The sequence below is a fragment of the Astyanax mexicanus genome, chromosome 10 (assembly GCF_023375975.1).
Source record: "Astyanax mexicanus isolate ESR-SI-001 chromosome 10, AstMex3_surface, whole genome shotgun sequence".
In the NCBI taxonomy this organism is placed as follows: domain Eukaryota; kingdom Metazoa; phylum Chordata; class Actinopteri; order Characiformes; family Acestrorhamphidae; genus Astyanax; species Astyanax mexicanus.
Genome location: NC_064417.1, coordinates 20,942,399 through 20,961,053, shown reverse-complemented (window position 1 = coordinate 20,961,053; position 18,655 = coordinate 20,942,399). Strand labels below are relative to the sequence as shown.

The following is an 18,655-nucleotide window of genomic DNA, read 5'->3' as shown; positions in this document are numbered from 1 at the left end:
AGCTACACAGAGGCCTATTGTACCAGGCAAAGAAAATCACTCTATTTGAAACTGGATGAAAAACACTCTCTTTCTCCGGCCCTCCCTCTTTCTCTCTCCCTCTCTCTCTCTCTCTCCCCCTATTCTCACCCACCACCAAAAGCCCAAAGCAGTGGCCCTGGCCCTTCACATTCCCACAGGGGTAAACATGAAACATTTGCCTCACTTTTGCCTGTTTCAGATCTGCGCTGTTTGCCACATTTACCACTTTCAACTACACAATGTATTAAGGATGGGCGAAATATACATATATATTATATATATATATATATAATAACATATAAACCTCAACTGCAAAAAGGTAAGAAAGAAGAAAAAACCTGACTGGACTTGTAAGCATTAGTAGGGTAAGGTAGGGATGGTGGTGGTAATGAGGGTAGGAGGGTATAAAGGATGTTGGATTAATATACAGCACTTCATTTCGTTTCATTCATTAATTCACCAAATGAAAAATTAGCTTCATAAACAAATGGCTTCCTGCTCTCCAAGGTACTCGAAAGTAATGAGACTGATTGAGAATAATAATCCTTTTTAAGTTTTAAAGAAAGAAAAGGCGGCGGTAGGTAATCAGCGGCTCGGTATGCTGGAGCCGTTTTCCGACTTCCGACCAGCCTAACCTGAGGCAGGCACTCATCAGCACCATGGACAGCGAGCGACTGCTTTTTATAATGCACTAAAAAAAAAAAAAAGAATAAATAAAAGACTGCATCTGATTTAAAGGCAAGTCTGTAAAAGGCTAAGCGATGCCAAAAGCAAGTCTCTAGGGGCCCAGGCTTCACAAATCAAGAGAAGGCAATGCAAAACACACACCGTTTGTTCCACACAACACCAACACCAACTCAGAACCAGCGTTCTGCAAATATGCATATATAGGTGGAGGGAGAAGGGAGGGGGGGAGAGGGGGAGAGGGGGAGGGCCGTGTCTTCACAAACACTGCACTTGTACTGCACACTTTGTATTCTGCAGCTTTTTTCTTTTTTTTTCAGTGATCTGGAAATTTGCGCAACGAGTTTGTGCTGCAAAGTGTTCAATCAGACAATTGGAGCTGAGCTGCCAGGGCTGCCAGCGCTGGCATCAGAGTAGTACCATGAGCAAAACATGTTTTTTGAGCAGATCCAGTTTCAGCAGAGTGCGCTATTGTACCCATATGCACACACCGAAAAAACAGAGAGAGAGAGAGAGAGAGACAGATAGATAGATACCGAGCAAGAAAGAGAGAGTGAGAGTGTGTGTGAGAGAGAGAGAGAGAGAGAGAGAGAGAGAGAGAGAGAGAGAGAGAGCGAGCAACATGCCATAAATCCACAGCTCAATCCACAGCCACTGCCGAGTGCATAATATGTGAAAATTTAATTCAGCTCTTTTGCGCATCGTAAAGCCAATTTATCTCAGGCTGAGACAGAGTCTAAATTCTAAACAGACATAGATTAAAAAACATAATTCTCTACCAATAAATAGAGTATCTTTTTTCCCCCTCATATTTTTTTTCCTCCCTGTTTAATGCAATGGACAAATAATTCTATTTTACATAAAGAGTCTTTAAAATACAGCACTTATAAAAATTTCAATTAACAGAAAAGCAAAAGATAAAATTCTTCGAGTGCAAAGGCACTTTCTGGAATCAATGGATCAAAAGTGGATGCAACCAGTTATTGTGTGTTCCCACTCACCGTCATATATACCATACAGGAATGTCAATCATGATTCAACATTGCGCTCCCCGGAGAGAAAAAAATATACTTCATATAAAAAAAGCATTAAGCTGCTGTTATCATACATTTTCTCGCAACGATTGCTACAGTCTTTCTGTTTCAAGTAGAGGAAATAATTTAAACCTTAGAGAAAATAATATATCATCTTTAAATTGTGGATTTGTTTTTTTTTTTTCTTTACTAATTTGTACAGCTTCAGAAAGAGATGAAAGACATGGAAAAAAAGGCTTAGGTTGCGTTGTTTGTGTCACTTGATTTGATCGACTGATTTGTTTGAATGGTTTTTGACTGAACTGATTTGTTCGAGTTGTTCGAGTCTTATGCTGTTGAAACCACAAACGATGCATCTTTAATTATAAAGACTAACGTTGGAGACGGACGGGCTAGTTTTACAGCTGACTCATAGCAGTTTGTTTCTCCAGAACTTCAAGATAGTCTGGCTCTGTTTTCAGCTTGCAAGGAAGTAAGGGGTGCTCCACCTTCCCTTGGTCGCCGTACTTCCTCGGGGTCCCGTACAACACAGTTTTGCTTAATCGATCCTGGTTGTGCCGCCGTGCCGTCGTCTCGTATGGTGGAATGAAGGGCCTTTTGGGTAAAGTGCAAAAGCTGTAGGTGAGTGGTCCTGCCGCAGGGAGCTCCTTGGCTCTTTCTGCAATGTTCTGGTAGAGGAGCTCTGGCTCTGGGTTGCCACAGGGCTGCTTGTCCGTGAACTCCACCGTGCTTACCGTGTATGCCGGGCTGCGTGCCAGATCCTCCTTTTTGGGATCCATGGTGCTGAAGCTCAGCTCTTTCAGGTTCCTGTAGTAGGTCACCTGCTCGCTCTCTTTCTGCATGTAGATGGGGTTCTGGCACATTTGTCCCACCGGAGGAGGGATGTAGTTGTACACCCGGTTCTCGCTTTTGCTCACACTGGGTTCTGTAGTGTAGGAGCCATACTGAACTTGAAAAGAGCTCAGGTCCAGGTTGTTGGCCCCAGAAGGAATGTTCTCCACTCCTTTGCGACGTTTAAGGACAAACACAAAGAGGCCAGCCCCAAAGCACACAGAGAGAATAAAGACCACCAGCAGTCCCAAGATAAGCACAGACAGGGGCACTTCTGGGTGCGTTTCGGGTACTCGGTCCGTAGGGGTGGCAGCAGAAAAGGGGGTCTCTCCTGTGCTCGAGGTGATGACGGTAGGGGCCTTTGTTGGAGGGGCCTCAGCAGGGTCAGGGCAGATGGCATCATTTCGCAGGGAACGCAGGAGACGGCCTGCATGCTTTGATGGAGAGTCGCAAGTGATCTCATTGACAACCACGCTGGTGCTGGACAGCTCCATCCAGTTCTTAAGTGCCACAATATCACAGGTACAGTCCCATGGATTCTCCTGTAGATCAATCTGGATAAATGCCGAGAGCTGGTCCAGCACTCCACGTACCGGCAAATAGGAAAAGTGATTGTTCCTGAGGTTAAGCCTCGTTAACATGGTCCCTCCAAATACATTGTCAGGGAGAGACCTCAGTAGGTTATTGTTGAGAAACAGCAGCTGCAAATTGTGCAAGGAGTTAAAGGTGTTGGGCAAGATGTCCTTGATGATGTTGTATTCCAGATAGAGGTACTGCAAGCTCTGCAAGCCAGCAAACAAAGACTGGGACAAACTTTCAATATAGTTGCCATTGAGGTAAAGCCTGCGCAAACTCGTCAGGTTCTCAAAGGCCCCATCCTGAATGACGGCTATCCTGTTATTTCCCAGGTGCAGAAGCTCCAGGGTGCTGTATTCAGTCAGATCCATTCGATATATGGTCTGTAAATAGTTACCAGTTAAATGCAGCTTCTTTGGGTAAGAAGGCTTGGGCTGCAGCTCGGAGATGTTGTGCAGCTTTCTCTCCTGGCAATTGACATTTAATCCACTGTCTGGGTTCTGAGCTGTGCACACACATATGCTGGGACAGCTCATCGGCACTGGGGACCTGGTCTGGTACACCATGATGGGGCCGAACACGTGCCTGTCTCTGCCAGGTGTCACGCGAGGAGTGGGTCGATGCCTCATCTTGGGAGGGCGCGAAGCCTTGGGTGGACGGCTCGGCGTGACCCGGGCACGCACCGTTGGAGAGGGGGCACGATGCTGAGCATCAGGAGGAGGCTGCGGGGCACGGTGACCTGCCTCACTGGCGGGGCCTCGCCGGGGGCACAGGTCCTGCTTGATCAGCTGAGTGACGTCCTTCCCGTGCAGCCGGAAGGGCGTCTCGCAGACGATGTCACCTACAAAGACGGCGATGGTGTCCAGCCAGGCTTTGAGGGGTATTAGATCACAAGTGCAGTTCCAGGGGTTCTCCTCCAGCTGGATCTCCATGATGCCACCTATGTGCTCCAGAACGCCCGCAAAGGGTAACGTCTTCAGGCGGTTGCCTCTTAAATCCAAATGGGTGAGCATGACAAAGCGGAATATGTTATTTGGCAGAGAAAGCAAGAGGTTGTCATTGAGAATCAGGACCTTGAGCTTATTGAGTTTGTTGAAAGCACCTGGCTCTATGGCACTGATGTAATTGTAATCAGCCTGGAGATACTCCAAACTTTCCAGACCAGAGAACGTGTCTTCCTTTATAATCTCCAGATGGTTGTTGTTCAGATGGAGGCGCTTGAGGTTCCTCAAGCCATTAAACGCTCCGGTTTTGATCTCCTGTAGTCCGTTATTACCGAGATGCAAGGAAGTCACGTTGCCGTAATTGGAGAACTCGTTGGGGTTGAGCTTGGTGAGAAAGTTGCCATTAAGGAACAGCTGGCTGACCTTGTTCTGCGGAGGCTGAAAGGCGCTCACGCTCGTAAAACCCTTGCTTTCGCAGTTGATGTTCAGCATGCTCTCCTTCTCCTCGCACGAGCAGCGGTTCCTGCAGATGTCCTTGGAAGTTTTGCGACTCTCGCCCCGCGAGGAGAAGCCGGACACCGTTAAAACGCTCAGCAGTAAGATGTTGTTCAGCATTTTGACGGCACGGAGCGCCGAAACGCCCCCCCCGGTACGGACGGCGCGCAGCTTTCTCGGAGCCTGAGAATGGATAGAGAGAATGAGAGAGAGATAGGGAGAGAGGAGAAGGAGAAGGAGGGGAGAGAGGGGGGGGGAGAAACGCAAGGGAGGTCAGACTGCGCCAGGAGCGCGCCGGAGCGCACGGCTCTCCATGGAGCCTCCTCTTAAATCCCAGCGGGCGGAGACGCGGTGGAGGCGCCCGGCGCCGAGCGCGATGTATGCGCGGCCGAGGCGCGAGCCATCGTAGCGCGTGCGGTGCGGGCGGTGCGCATGCAAAGCGATGCGCTTTCAGAGTCCCAGCATATCCGAGATCCGGGGCGCGAGCTCAGTCTGTCCGAGAGCCGCGGGAAGAGTGCAGTTCTGCTATTCCTGCGCTCGCGCTCTCTCACACACACTCACTCACTCACTCCCTCCCTCACACTCACATTATAGTCCAGATGGAGAGCGCGCGGCGGAACGCTGCATCACGGGGCGCGCGGGAGCCAGAGAGGAGCGACGCGATGCGCTGCGAGCTTCAGAGTGAAGAGGAGCGAAAAGGAGCTCCTCGCTCTTGCTTGTGTGTGTGTGCGTGCGTGCGCGCGCGTGTATGTGTGTGCGTAGATGTGAGTGTGTGCGCGCGCGCGCATGTGTGTGGAGTGTGTGTGTGTGGGGTTAGGATTTTAGCTCTGCGTCCTCCCACTGCCAAGCGTCACCCACCAGTCATACCAACAGATAAAAAAACAACAAAAAAACAAATAATAATGATACTACTACTACTAATACTAATACTACTAATAATAATAATAATAAAACAGCAGGAGCTGTGATAGTATCATAGCATGACAGAGCATATACACAAATAGTTAAGCATAATTGAATAATGAATGTAATAAATATAATACCCTTTTAAAATAAATCATTTACATTAAAACGTTATTACAATTTTAATGATACAAATAAAAATAGCAGTGATGCAATAATAAACCAAATAATAAATAAAACCAGTGATGTATGTATTTCACATATGTTTACCTACATAAATAAATAATAAAAAATAAATATACCTTATATAAATAAGGTTTATTCATTTATGTAGTAGTATATACATGCGTTTAAAAAACATTCCTAAAATGATATGCATACACAGGCATAAAATCCATACTTATTAAAAATATATATATAATACAAACAAACTAATAAATAAAATAATCTAAGCATGCCTATACTGAAAAATGAACTGCACAGTATTTTTCTGTTGTTGTTATCTATTTTTAGAAATGAGTAAAAATAAAACAAATAATAAATAATACCATAGCATGTATGCATTTTACTTGTGCATATATCAATTATTATTATTATTATTAATAATAATAATAATAATAATAATAATAATAATAATAATAATAATAATAATAATAAAAACTTTAAAAGTTTAAATGTATTAATTTGTGTAATATATGTGCATATAATGTAATGTAACATGCCTATTGATAAAACCTATAATTTTTTTTATTATTATTTAAATTATTGCAAAAATAAAATTCACAGACGTAAAATACATACATCCACACACATTAAAAAAAGAATTGTAACAAATATATAAAATAATCCAAGCATGCCCTCATTAAAAATCTACAGCAAAGCATTTTTTTTTTTTTTTTTTGTATTTTTGGTATCTATTTTTAGTAATAGGTTCTCATCTACACACATCTGGTGTTTTGTGAGGCTGCTCTGTGTACATTACACCACTAGGAGGTGGAATAAGCATCTCCAAACGTTTTGGAAATAATCACTGTGGCATGAATCTAGCAAACCTCCACCTTCCAGCTGTTTCCGATTTCCTGCTTCTGTCTAGTTTGCAAAAGCCATGCAAGAGTTGCGGTAGATCTGCTGCTGCTGAAAGAAGCTGGAAGAAAAGCTCTGTTTGACAGAGAATTGATCCGGCCTCAGCGCGGTATTAAAATTAAAAAAAGCCCTGGAGGCACGAGGTGAGCCGCCATGAATTATTGATTTACAAGCAGCAACCTAGTGATAGGAATCAGGAGAATAAAAAAAGGAGAAAGGAAAAAAAAGAAGGAAGGAATGAGTGCTGTCAGTGAAGGGAAGCTTCTTCTTCTTCTTGTTTCAGAATTTGCCCCGCTGGATAACTGCTGTGGTCTTGGCATTTCACTAATGGCTAATGATTAATTTTAATATGGTCATCATGCATGTGATATCAGACACAATGGGTGCATATCCTGTAACATAAGACTAGACCAGGAAGCGCAGGACCAGAGCTGGATCAATAATAAGGATGGAGATCAGATGAAGAAAAAAAAAAAACACTGATCTCACACTTTTAGTTTAAAATTACAGTATACAACTGGCACCAGTGTACCCATTGAGTAATGCACTACTAATTTATTCAGGAGGGTCAATATTAATATAATGTGGCTTTTGTTTAAATGAAAGCATATTTGTTTAAATTTCATACAAACAATACATTTTTATAGATTATTTTAAAATTATTCTATACAGTTAAATTTTTTTATGTTGGTGGATTTTATTTGATGTATTTTTTAAGTAGTTAAAGTAGCAGTCTGTAAGTTTTTGTTGATAAAGTGTAATTACATGGATCAAGCTAAAATACTTTTAAAACATGCATTGTGATGCAGTCAATTTTCAGAGTAGATAAATTTGGTGATTTTAGTGGAAAATCTGTCTCACACTCTTTAATCTTGCCGGATCTGTTCAGGTCTAATTCGGTGTTTCTTTGGTTAATGGGCAGATGAAGAAGAAGAAGAAGAAGAAGAAGAAGAAGAAGAAGAAGAAGAAGAAGAAGAAGAAGAAGAAGAAGAAGAAGAGTTTGCTTTTTTAAAATCTCCATGTTCACAGTACCATGTTCTTGCACCAGCATCATTAGCAGCACCATAGTCACTCAGGTAACCAATAAAAACTGTTAGAGCAAAAAACGTTTTTGTTTTAGTGTTCTTTGTCAAGTCTTGTGTAAATTCTTTGTATTTTCAAATGCTTTGTGCTCTTGTCAGGTCTATTTTTCTTGTCTAAAATTCATAGATGAATTGCCTTGGTTATTAGTTTTTAATGTTTGCCCAAAAATAATAAAAAAAAGTGATTAAGCTGCAACAGTTTGATACATTTCTAAAATGATAGCCAAACACAATTACGTTTTTCATGAAGCACTAAAACATAGGACAGTTGTTTTATGGCTATTTTAAAAATCATCAATGTTGAAAGTGAATAGTTTATTATATAGTCAAGCAGTATAGCCAACCAGAAACAATCCAAATGATAAATATTTAAAATTATACTTATTTAAAAGACAAAACACTTACAATTTTTTTAATTTTAACAGCCACAAATAGTAGCACATTTCTAGTTAGATTTATGGGCAACTTTTTTGGACTAAAAAAAAAAAAAAAAAAAAAAAAAAAAAATATATATATATATATATATATATATATATATATATATATATATATATATATATATATATATATATATTTATAGTCTATATCCTTTATTAATAAGAAGTCAACTTTATTCTATGGTAAAAATTGAATCACTTACAATCAGGGATGAGCGCTGAATCATGGAAATTAGTTCAGTGAAGGTATCTTGGAAAGCTAATAAATTGCCTAATCGAAAAAAAAGTGACTTGGGCAATTTTAATAGCTTTTCAAGATGGCGGCTACCTTTACTGAATCAAAATTTATGATTCAGAATTTATGATTCAGGGGTCGTCCCCATGCTAAGAAAAAATTAGCTTATGACACGCTCTTGAAATAGGTCTTTTTCCGTAAGTGGTACAATCAAATTATCTGATTAACTGAGGATGTGGGCGATTTTACCACAGGTGGCGATACAGCACCATGAGGAGAGAAAAAAATTATTTTAGCCAATTATTTAATAAAGGTGATGATATGACTTGTAAAGTAGTACAAATATGATGAACAGTCAAAGAAATTAACCCCTAATTATTTATTTTTAATAAAAAGGCACAGTTCTTGTTTTTATACAGTTGACTTTTGCTTTCACCACATTCCCATATTCCTTATGTTGAGTCATTTGAATATAACAGTATATATGCTACTCTGCGCTCACAGCTGTCTGAGGGTCCTCAAGTTTTGCAATACGTTATGTAACATAAAAAAAATATATAGATACTGTATAGGCAAACCTGACAAAACCAGAATAGCAGTATCATCCACTCCACGAGCAAAACACCTCACTGCAGCAGAGACATGCACTGCTGCTGTCAGTAAGACTGTAAAGCCGACAGTACCCAGCGTGTGTTCTACTGTAACACTACAGCACGAGCAAACTCACACTGCTGCGGCTAAAATAACAAAACCTGTACAAAATATATTCAAATAACAGCTGTTACACAGTGCAAATATTGCACTGTGATTAAACACATTATATTGTGCGCCTGATTGTGCTTAACATCATGAGTGTGTGTAGTAATTCCAAATAATCACGTCAGTTTGGTAGCCGACTGTGATTAATCATTATGTTGTGTAGTTAATCACAATTAGTCATATCATTTTTTGTAGACAATCACAATTAATCACATTAGCTTGTGTAGCTGATTGTAATTAATCAGATTATTTTGTGCAATTAATCACAATTAATCATCACTTTAGATAGATAGATGATTTTTAATAGCAGTGTGAGTAGCTTACCATAAATCATATCATTTTATCATTTTGTGTAGTTATTATATAATTCTGCATAATTAATCACAATTAATAACATCAGTTTGCGTAGCTGACTGTGATTAATCATATTAGTTTGTGTGGCTAACTTAATAATCATGTCATTTTGTGTAGGTATTCAGGGGTAATCACAGTTTTTTTGTCTAATTGAGATTAATCGCATCAATCTATTGCAGACAATCACATTGTGTTAATCATGAGTAATCGTGATTAATCACAATAGTGTATAAAAAAAAATCACAATTAATTACATCAGTTTGTGAAATTAATGGTGACCAGTCACATAATTGTGTGTAGATAATTACGGTTAATCACATCCGTTTGTGTAGTTAATTAAGATTTTTAATTTCAGTGTGAGTATCTTATCATAATTAATTATATCATTATGTGTAGTTATTGTATAATTTTGATTAGTCACAATTTATAACATCAGTTTGTGTAGCTTATTGTGATGAATCACCATATTTTGTGCTGTTAATCACACAATCATATTAGTTTGTGTAGTTAATCATAATTAATTACATTAGTTTGTGTAGCTGACTGTTATTAATCACAGTTTTGTGTCTTATAGAGATTAATTGTGTCAATTTATTGCAGCAAATCACATGAATCGTGTTAATCACAATTAATCGTGAATAATCACAATGGTGTAGGGAAAGAAATCACAAATAATCACGTCACATTTGTAATTTGTGTACATAATTATAGTTAATCACGTCAGTTTGCGTATTTAATCATGATTTATAATATCAGTGTGCGTAACTTACCATAATTAATCATTATGTGTAGTTAATCATAATTAATCGCATCAGTGTGTAATCAATTGTGATGTATTTGTATTAGTGTGTGTAGTTTGTCACAGTTAATCTCAACAGTTTGTGTAGTTAATCGTTATGTATTTATATTAGTTTCTGTATTTGGTCACGATTAATCTCATCAGTTTGTGTAATTAAGTGTAATGTATTTATATTAGTTTGTTTATTTTGTAATGATTAATCTTATAATTTTGTGTAGTTAATTGTAATGGCACTTTTTAGCGCACGTGGAACACTTTATTATAAAAAAAATTACACGCACATGTTGAATGAAATTTGACTTTTATTTGTAACATTCTCTAAACGTGAGTTTTCAATGGGAAAAATGTCACACCACCAACTGATAAATTACATTTACAATATTAACTATACACAGTCATTATTAAGTCCTTCAGTTAACTTCTGTTTAACTGTCTTTAAAGTAGAATCCTCCTTGGTGCAACATGAATATCAACATGCCCACTTAATTTTACTGCCCCCCCAAGCAAATCAGTCCAGAACCGGGGCTGTATGTGGTCGTCCTCACGTTATCTATCATTGATTTGGGCTAGAGCGGCTAGTTTATCTGGTGACCAGTCGGCTAAAGATGCTTAGTAGTTTGGTGCTGTATGAGACACTTTACTGCACAACAAAATGATTTCACGTTGGGCTTAGAGGGCAAACGGTAGGATTTTACTTGATGTGTATGTTACCTGGCTGGTGGGACACGGGGGAGAAGAAGCCTGTCTGTTGCCGTGCGTGCTGTGCTGAAGACTCGCTGAACTGAACTGCTGCTGCAGCGCATCTAGTGTGCCTTGCGGGCGACCACGCGGGGTCACGTGACAAAGGAAGAGAGAGGTCGTGTGTGCGAGCTGATTTCAGGGCATTCTGTTTTCACTCGTTTTTAATCGCTCAGGTTTTCAAAAGATCATTTCAAACGGGCCTCAGTAAAATCATAATAATAAAAAAAAAGTTTCAAAAGGGCACTTTGGTTGATAAAGGGCAGAGTTGGTGGCGCCTCTGGTATATAGTATATAGTTGCCATCTCCACTTTTATAGCTCTTACCTTTTTACTTTTGTCATACAGATTGGCATTAATGGACCACAGGAAATTCTCCAAAATTACTTGGAATAAAATCTATTTATATTAATTACCATCAAAATGTATTTACAAGTGTACCACCCATTCAGCTGCTACTCAGCTGTATATCCCCTATCACTGGTGATGCCACAACACAAGAAAGGTGAGGACTAGCACATGCCTCCTCCGACGCATCTAAAGTCAGACTCCGCCTCTTTTCCAACTGCTGTTGATGCAGCATTACCGAGTAGCATCACAGTGCGCTCGGAGGAAAGCACAACGATGTCAAAACATCAGCTCACAGACGCCTCGTGCTGATTAACATCACCATTTGGTGTGATGTGGGGAAAGAGTGCCATCTACCCACCCCGAGAGAGTAAGACCAAATTGTGCTCTCTCAGGACTCTGATGGCAAGCTACATGAACGGGATTCGAACCAGCAATCCCCCGATCATAGTGGCAACACGTATTTTCCATCCATGTTTTGTATAGCAGTGATGAAACATATAATATAGACAGACTGCACATAAACTATATTGTGTAAATATTTTTTTTTCCTGTAAGTGCAGACTTTAAATATAATACACAGGAGAGGTTTAAGCACTAGGCTAAAATAAGTAGCTGTTTTAGTGTTTTAGTGCCTTTTGAAGCATATTAGATTAAAAACTATGTTTTGTTGATGTTAAAATCTTGAAATTGCAGGATTATCCCTTTTTTCACACTTGTTTATATTATGCACAACCCAGACAGTTTAAATGGTGTTACATGTAAATATGGAAAGCAATCATTATGGTCTAATAAAACTAGAAGATAAAATAGATATATGATTGTTATTATCTGCTATTTAGACAATTGCAGTGACCGTTTTCATAAATGCCAACATAGCCTGACCCCCATTCACGGAAGAATGGGTTATTCCATGATTCCATCTTATGTTATGTGATGACACATAAAACGACCACTAAAAACAAGTCAATTAAGCAATAAAACAAGCAATAAAAGAGTGTGGAGAGGACATTATCTGGTGTGAGTTCATGGTCATTAATATCCAGCAATTCAGTGCAAGACTCCCTTTTTAACAGTTTAAATACCATTTGATCGAAAAACCCATAGTTTTTTCCAGCACAACTCTGGAGACAAAAATGCAAGATAAAGAATTTAATCTTGAAAAGGTAACAATTTGATACAAAACATAATTGTTAAAGTTAAACTCCTTAGTGGAGACCTCGATAATGTCAAAGATATTGTCAAATCTGGACCCTCGCAGATCCTTCCAGACATGGAAGGCAAGGATTAACCAAAACCACTTGGGAAACCAGGAAGGAAATGGTAAGGACGGAGGGAAAACATTAAAACATCATAATCTGAACAGGTCTGTAAAGACAGCATGTTAGGCTACGTTCACATTACAAGCCACATTACTTGAATCAGATTTTTTTGCTCAGAGAGTTTACATTCACAAATGTAAGTGACCTGTGTCTGTGTGTAATGTGAACAAATCTGTCCCTGAAACGCCTTACATGCGCACATTGATACATGTGTAAATGTCTCCTTTTTCACCAACAAAAAAAAAAAGTTAGATTTGAGAGACGGCTCGTAGCTTTATAAAGGGAAATGGATGCGTTTGTTAGCAGCTCATATGTGGAGCATCTTTTGCTGGAGTCGAGAAAGAGTAAACAGCTGATCTGAAGTTCATGCTCAGGTTGAGGAGGGGAAAAAAGGCCAGGTGGTTTGCTTTTGCTGTTTTTGCAGCTAGAGCTGAACAGCTGCACCAAGAGATGTGTGGATATGAGAGAGAAGTATGTAGTGTATGCTTAAAAAAAAAAAAAAAAGATGCATGAATTCTGATTTGACCATTTATATTTATGTCACATTACCATGGATCAGAAGCTTATCCAATTTAGGACCATATATGGAAGTAGCTCAGATCTGTTTTGGAGAAAAAAAAATGCATTTGGCACGTTCACACAGCAATCAGAAAAATCAGATCTGAGCCACATTGAGCAAAAAAACAGATTTAAGTCACTTCAGCCTGGTAATGTGAACGTTGCCTTTGTCACACAATTTAAAAGGCAGGTAGAGGCTGGTGATTGGTTGGAAAATGAAGTGATGTCTCCTGATAGAACTCTGGCTTATGGTAGTGCAATATATAGAGGACAGGAAGCCCAAAACTGAAGCTTTCATTCAAATTTAGCAATGAGCTATATTCAATTCAATTCAATTTTATTTATATAGCGCTATTTACAACAAAAGTTATCACAAAGCAGCTTTACAGAGAAAAACAAGTCCACGCCTATGAGCAGCACCACAGAGATGGCAATTTTTATGGTGACACAGTGGCAAGGAATCATCATTTTCTATTTGGAAGCCCTGTTGATAAAACCATAGATCCATCAGACTGGGAACCAGTTTATGATGGAAATACACTGAGTTTGAAGTAATATTTACAAGCAAAATATGTTGCAACACCAGTAATATCAGTAACATCGCCTGCACTGAAACACCTTTAGCAGACTGCACAAGCTGTATGAGCAGAGGTGGATTTAGTGATTTTAAGGCCTTAGGCTAAACATGGAACTGCTGTGGAAACACATTTTTTAAATTTGTCCATTCAAGCCCTCTTATATTTTACACCTTGTATCACTGACCTATGAATAACAAGCACAAGGTAGGTGGCAACTCTTAAGGGCATTTTTACACCAACAAATTTTGAGCACCATCTGGTTAAATCGATTTGGGTTCTAGTTCATTTTTATTGACAGCGAAGTTCATTTTGGCGGGTATAGACACAGTAATCACACGAAAACCCTTGAGAGCAGGTAATCTCAGCGTGATCCTGAACTCTGAAGTGGTTTAATTATACACAAATGAATATGATCTGAACTCAATCTGACTAGATCTGGTGGACACCACAATTTACAGCTAAACTGCTGCTGTAGTTAAGGTTGTATTTATCACATATTTTATTTCCCAACGTGTTTTAAGGCATTGTAAGTCCCTGTTTTATAAATTCATGAAGAAAAAAAGAAGTGGAGTTGGGACCGGAGGTCATTCAAAACTTGAAAAAAATGTAAGATTTTCATTTTTTTATTTATTTATTATATTTTTTACCTCTTGAGTCTCTGTGTCCTCATATGGGGACATATTTCTTCTTCTCTGCTCCATGGTACTTCTTTTTCCTTTTTTTATAATGTTGAACCTTTGGCCTCCTGTGGAGACACTGCCCATGACAACTATACATTCAACTGATTGAAAACAAGATGGCGAGAATCCCTGTCAAAAGGTTTCACAGCCAGTCCAGAGAGAAATAAAGGCCAAGTTAAAATTCTCTTAAAAAATTCTCATTGAAAAACGACTTCCTATACAAAGTTTAGTTTATATATATATATATATATATATATATATATATATATATATATATATATATATATATATACACACACACACACACACACACACTTGTTTGGTTCTCGCAAATAGCTAGGAAAAATATAAATGCACACCAAGCAAAAATTTCAGACTACAAATAATTGGCTGCAAAACAGGGTGTTTCAACCACTTTTCAACCACTTTTTTTTAGCAATGTTTGCTCTGTTCCAGGGTGGCACTGTTGCCTCACAGCAAGGAGGACTGGGTTCAATTCCTGGCTTGGGTGACTGGGGTCTTTCTGTGTGGAGTTCGCACATTCTCCCCTTTTCCTCTTAATGCTCTGGTTTCCTCCCACAATCCAAAAGATCTGCTGATTAGGTAAATTGGAAGTGTTCAAAATTGCCATGTGATAGATTGGTGGCTTTTCCAGGCTGTATCCTGCTCTCTACCCTATGGCTCCCCTGACATATTTCAACTTTTTTTACACTCATTTTAACTATCTTAAAATTAGATTTCAGCTCATTCATTATCAACCACTTAATCCATTTCGAGTTGCAGAGGAGTCGGAGCAAATCCTGCCAGTAATCGGGTGGAAGGAAGGATTCACCCTGAAGAAGGCTGCAAATCCATCACAGGACAGACAGACAGACAGTCACCCACACACTAATGTCTAGGGGCAATGTTGAACACCTCCATTTCACCTGAACAGCATGTCTTTGGACTGTGGTTAAAAATTGTGAGTGCCTGGAGGAAACCCACACATACTCTGGGAGAATGTGCAAACTCCCCACAGAAAGACCCAATTGGGAATTGAACCCATGCCTTTTTGCCATGAGGCAACAGTGCTACCAAATGTGCCACCATGTGACCCATTAGGCTAAATTAACAAATATTTTTTTAACATGTAGCAGCAAATAGGAAGACTGTAATTTGAAAGCATACTTTTTTTTTAAGGAGTGTTGTTATCTTAAAATGACAGGTGGACAGGAAATTCTTGGACATGTTTAAACAGCTTGATATATTTTTATTAAAATACTGTAGGTAAATGTTTAATAAAAAAAAGGAAACAAAAGATATTATACTACTCAACCAGTTAAAAAGGTTACTAAACCCCCTGATTTTAGTCGACTCTTAGTTGACCTTCAGCTCAAAAAAATAAAAAAATAAAAAATGGAAGGAGCAGTTTGGGAGGGGCACTGGGTGATGTATGGGTTTAGGGGTGGGGACAGAAGGGAGAGCTGATTGGGCTGAGCATAGCAGTGCGATGCAGATGGTTGGATGTCACCAAGCGTCGATATTATTGACTGACTGATTTGCATATTGTCATCCTCCATGCACATAGCACAGTTGAACCTGTGACAGTGCTGCAGAGGTGAAAATGACTGTAATAAAAGTGTTTTTTTTTTTTTTTTAGTTTAGGAAAGGTTAGTAAAACTTTTAAGCAAGACTGATATGTTTTATTAGATTATAATGATACATTTATACAGTTCTGGTAGAATCAGGAGAGCTGAGGTGCACATTAAATTCTGCTGTGATTTGGACAGCCGTGGTTTTATGTTTTGGATACAATCCGGGTTAGCACCCGAACATCCCTTTCAGACAGCTTCCTTTTGCATCCACAGTTAATCCTGTTGGATGTGGTTGGTCCTTCTTGGTGGTATGCTGACATTACCCTGGATACTGTGGCTCTTGATACATCACAAAGACTTGCTGTCTTGGTCACAGATGCACCAGCAAGACGTGCACCAACAATTTGTCCTTGTATGTCACCCATAATGTTGTGTGCATTGCAAGATTTTGAGCAAAACTGTGCTCTTACCCTGCTAATTGAACCTATACATCTGTGTTGATTTAAATTAAATCTTGAACTGACCAAGCATTGTATAGTAAAGAGCCATTTCCTTCATTTAAGAACACTGGGAGAGCCATTGTTATGCGAGTCTATGTCTATACTAATCAGCCACACTTTGCAGATGTCAGATGATGGACAGCTTAGCTGATTTATTAACATGACAATGCTTTACCTTAAGTACCGTTTGAGGCTATTTACTCATTTCTGATTCTCTGGGAACTCCTACACATTATCTGAGTTTCTGCCTAATGGTGCACGCCTGCTAATTTATGCAGAACTCTCTGCCCACCTGTGGGTTAGTTTTCAAACAGCACTTCGGCTCATCCAAAAGGTATCGGATGATTGGCTGTCACTTCAAAGAATTACAGTCCAGTGCTGTGAAGGCTCATACCCCTGTAGCCAGTGCTCAAACGCATCTGTCCCAGATTGACCTGTACTATTGACAGTGCTTTTCAATGAAGATGACACTGTATCTGTAGAGGAACAAGCGTGTGTGTGCATTTGATGCTTCTGTCAGCAAGGGATGCGCCTTAAAACCTTATGATTGAGTATGAGTTTTCACTCTTACAACTCCTACATTGTTGTGATTTTTAACATCAGTTTTATAGCCCCAAAATTATAGTTCACAATATTCATTTATTGTTTTGCATTATGTTTAAGAAATGAATAAAAAACTATAGATTAAGGAATTTAGGAAATTAAGGAAATTAAATTGAAGGGATATCTGTAAACCTTTTGAAATATAGTCAATTTGTACCAACTCACGTAGCTTGTTTAACATAAGAAATGGGAAGGCTACAGTCTGATATACTTGTCTCTGAACGGCAAAAGAGCTAGCGCTTAGCGTGGTTAGCGGGTAATGCTAATATTGCTACAGCAGTGCTATCCGGGGTTAGCAGCAGGCTACCGGCCGATATACTCATCTCTGAGTGGCAAAAAGCTAGTGCTTAGCGCAGTTAACGGCTAATGCTAATGCTGATCCAGTCTCTGTGCTTGAGAACCAAACTGAAAGTATGCAATTTGGTTACTTAACCTTTGTGTTCTCTTTGGAATATGTTTCAAAATGCTTCAATGCTTTGGAAAATGCTTCAAACAGGTTTCTACTTTATCCTCCAATTTAATTTGAATTAATACAAAACATGCAATAAAAAAATCTAATTGTAAATCATGCATAAGGATTGTTGTAAACTGAAGATATATTCATTTCTTAAATCAGCATTACACTCTATTTTCTTAAATATTTCAATATTTATTATCATAATTTAGAGAATGAGTGTAAGAAATGCTACTTCAATCGCCCATAAAAGCTTTAACAAAAAGACAAAAAGTTCTACCAGGAGACTTCACCGATACACCGCCTCATCTCCTGACCAATCACCAGCTTCCACCTGCCTTTAAAAGAACATGACTTAGACTTTCTCTCTCTGATGTGTTTTACCCTTCCTTTAATGTACAGTAGGTTCTGTATGGGTTCAGACATTTAGGTGGATGATGTTTTTTTTTTAACAATTTGTAAAAAAAAATATTAAAGGATAAATCTGGTGTAAAATGGACTTGGGGTGCATTGTAACATGATAATGAGTGCAAACGTTTGTAGAATATCCCGCCTCCACTCTCCCTCAGCATTCTGAAATACAGCTTCTTTAGACGGTGCTCCCAACATGTTTATAATGCTAGTGATAGGGGCATAGTGTTGCAATCTCAAAGTAGCTCCACACTTCACTGATACAATTTCAAGGAACTCTACCAAATGAATAGGTTGGATAGGGAAACAGATTGCAAAATTAATTTAGTGGAGCTGCATAAATATTTTAGAGATATTTTTAGCAACAGCAGGAATTTATGCCTTTCCACGCTATTAATTTTGCATTCTGTTTTTCTATCCTGACTATTTCTTCATGCTCATCAGTTGACTTGATTAGCTGACAAGCTTTAATTATGATTACATTTCAAGATGGCAGCACCTGGAGAACTACCTCAAAGAACTGTGTGTATAAACAGTGTTTTTAATAAACTACCTTTGCTCTTTCAAAAGGTTTAAGGCCTCGATTTTAAATGTCAGGGTCCTCAGAAATCTACCAATGAATTTTACCAAAAGATTATTATTTTTTATATTTT

At 39.0% G+C, this 18,655-nt stretch overlaps 1 protein-coding gene across 1 annotated transcript; it reads right to left on the bottom strand.

Moving 5' to 3' along the window:
- Positions 1-1,360: 1,360 nt before the first annotated feature.
- Positions 1,361-5,314, bottom strand: slitrk2 (SLIT and NTRK-like family, member 2). The gene has a single exon (XM_007234533.4). The coding sequence runs from the start codon at positions 4,703-4,705 to the stop codon at positions 2,138-2,140; it is 2,568 nt and encodes an 855-aa protein (XP_007234595.3). The 5' UTR covers positions 4,706-5,314; the 3' UTR covers positions 1,361-2,137.
- Between the last annotated feature and the right edge of the window lie 13,341 nt (positions 5,315-18,655).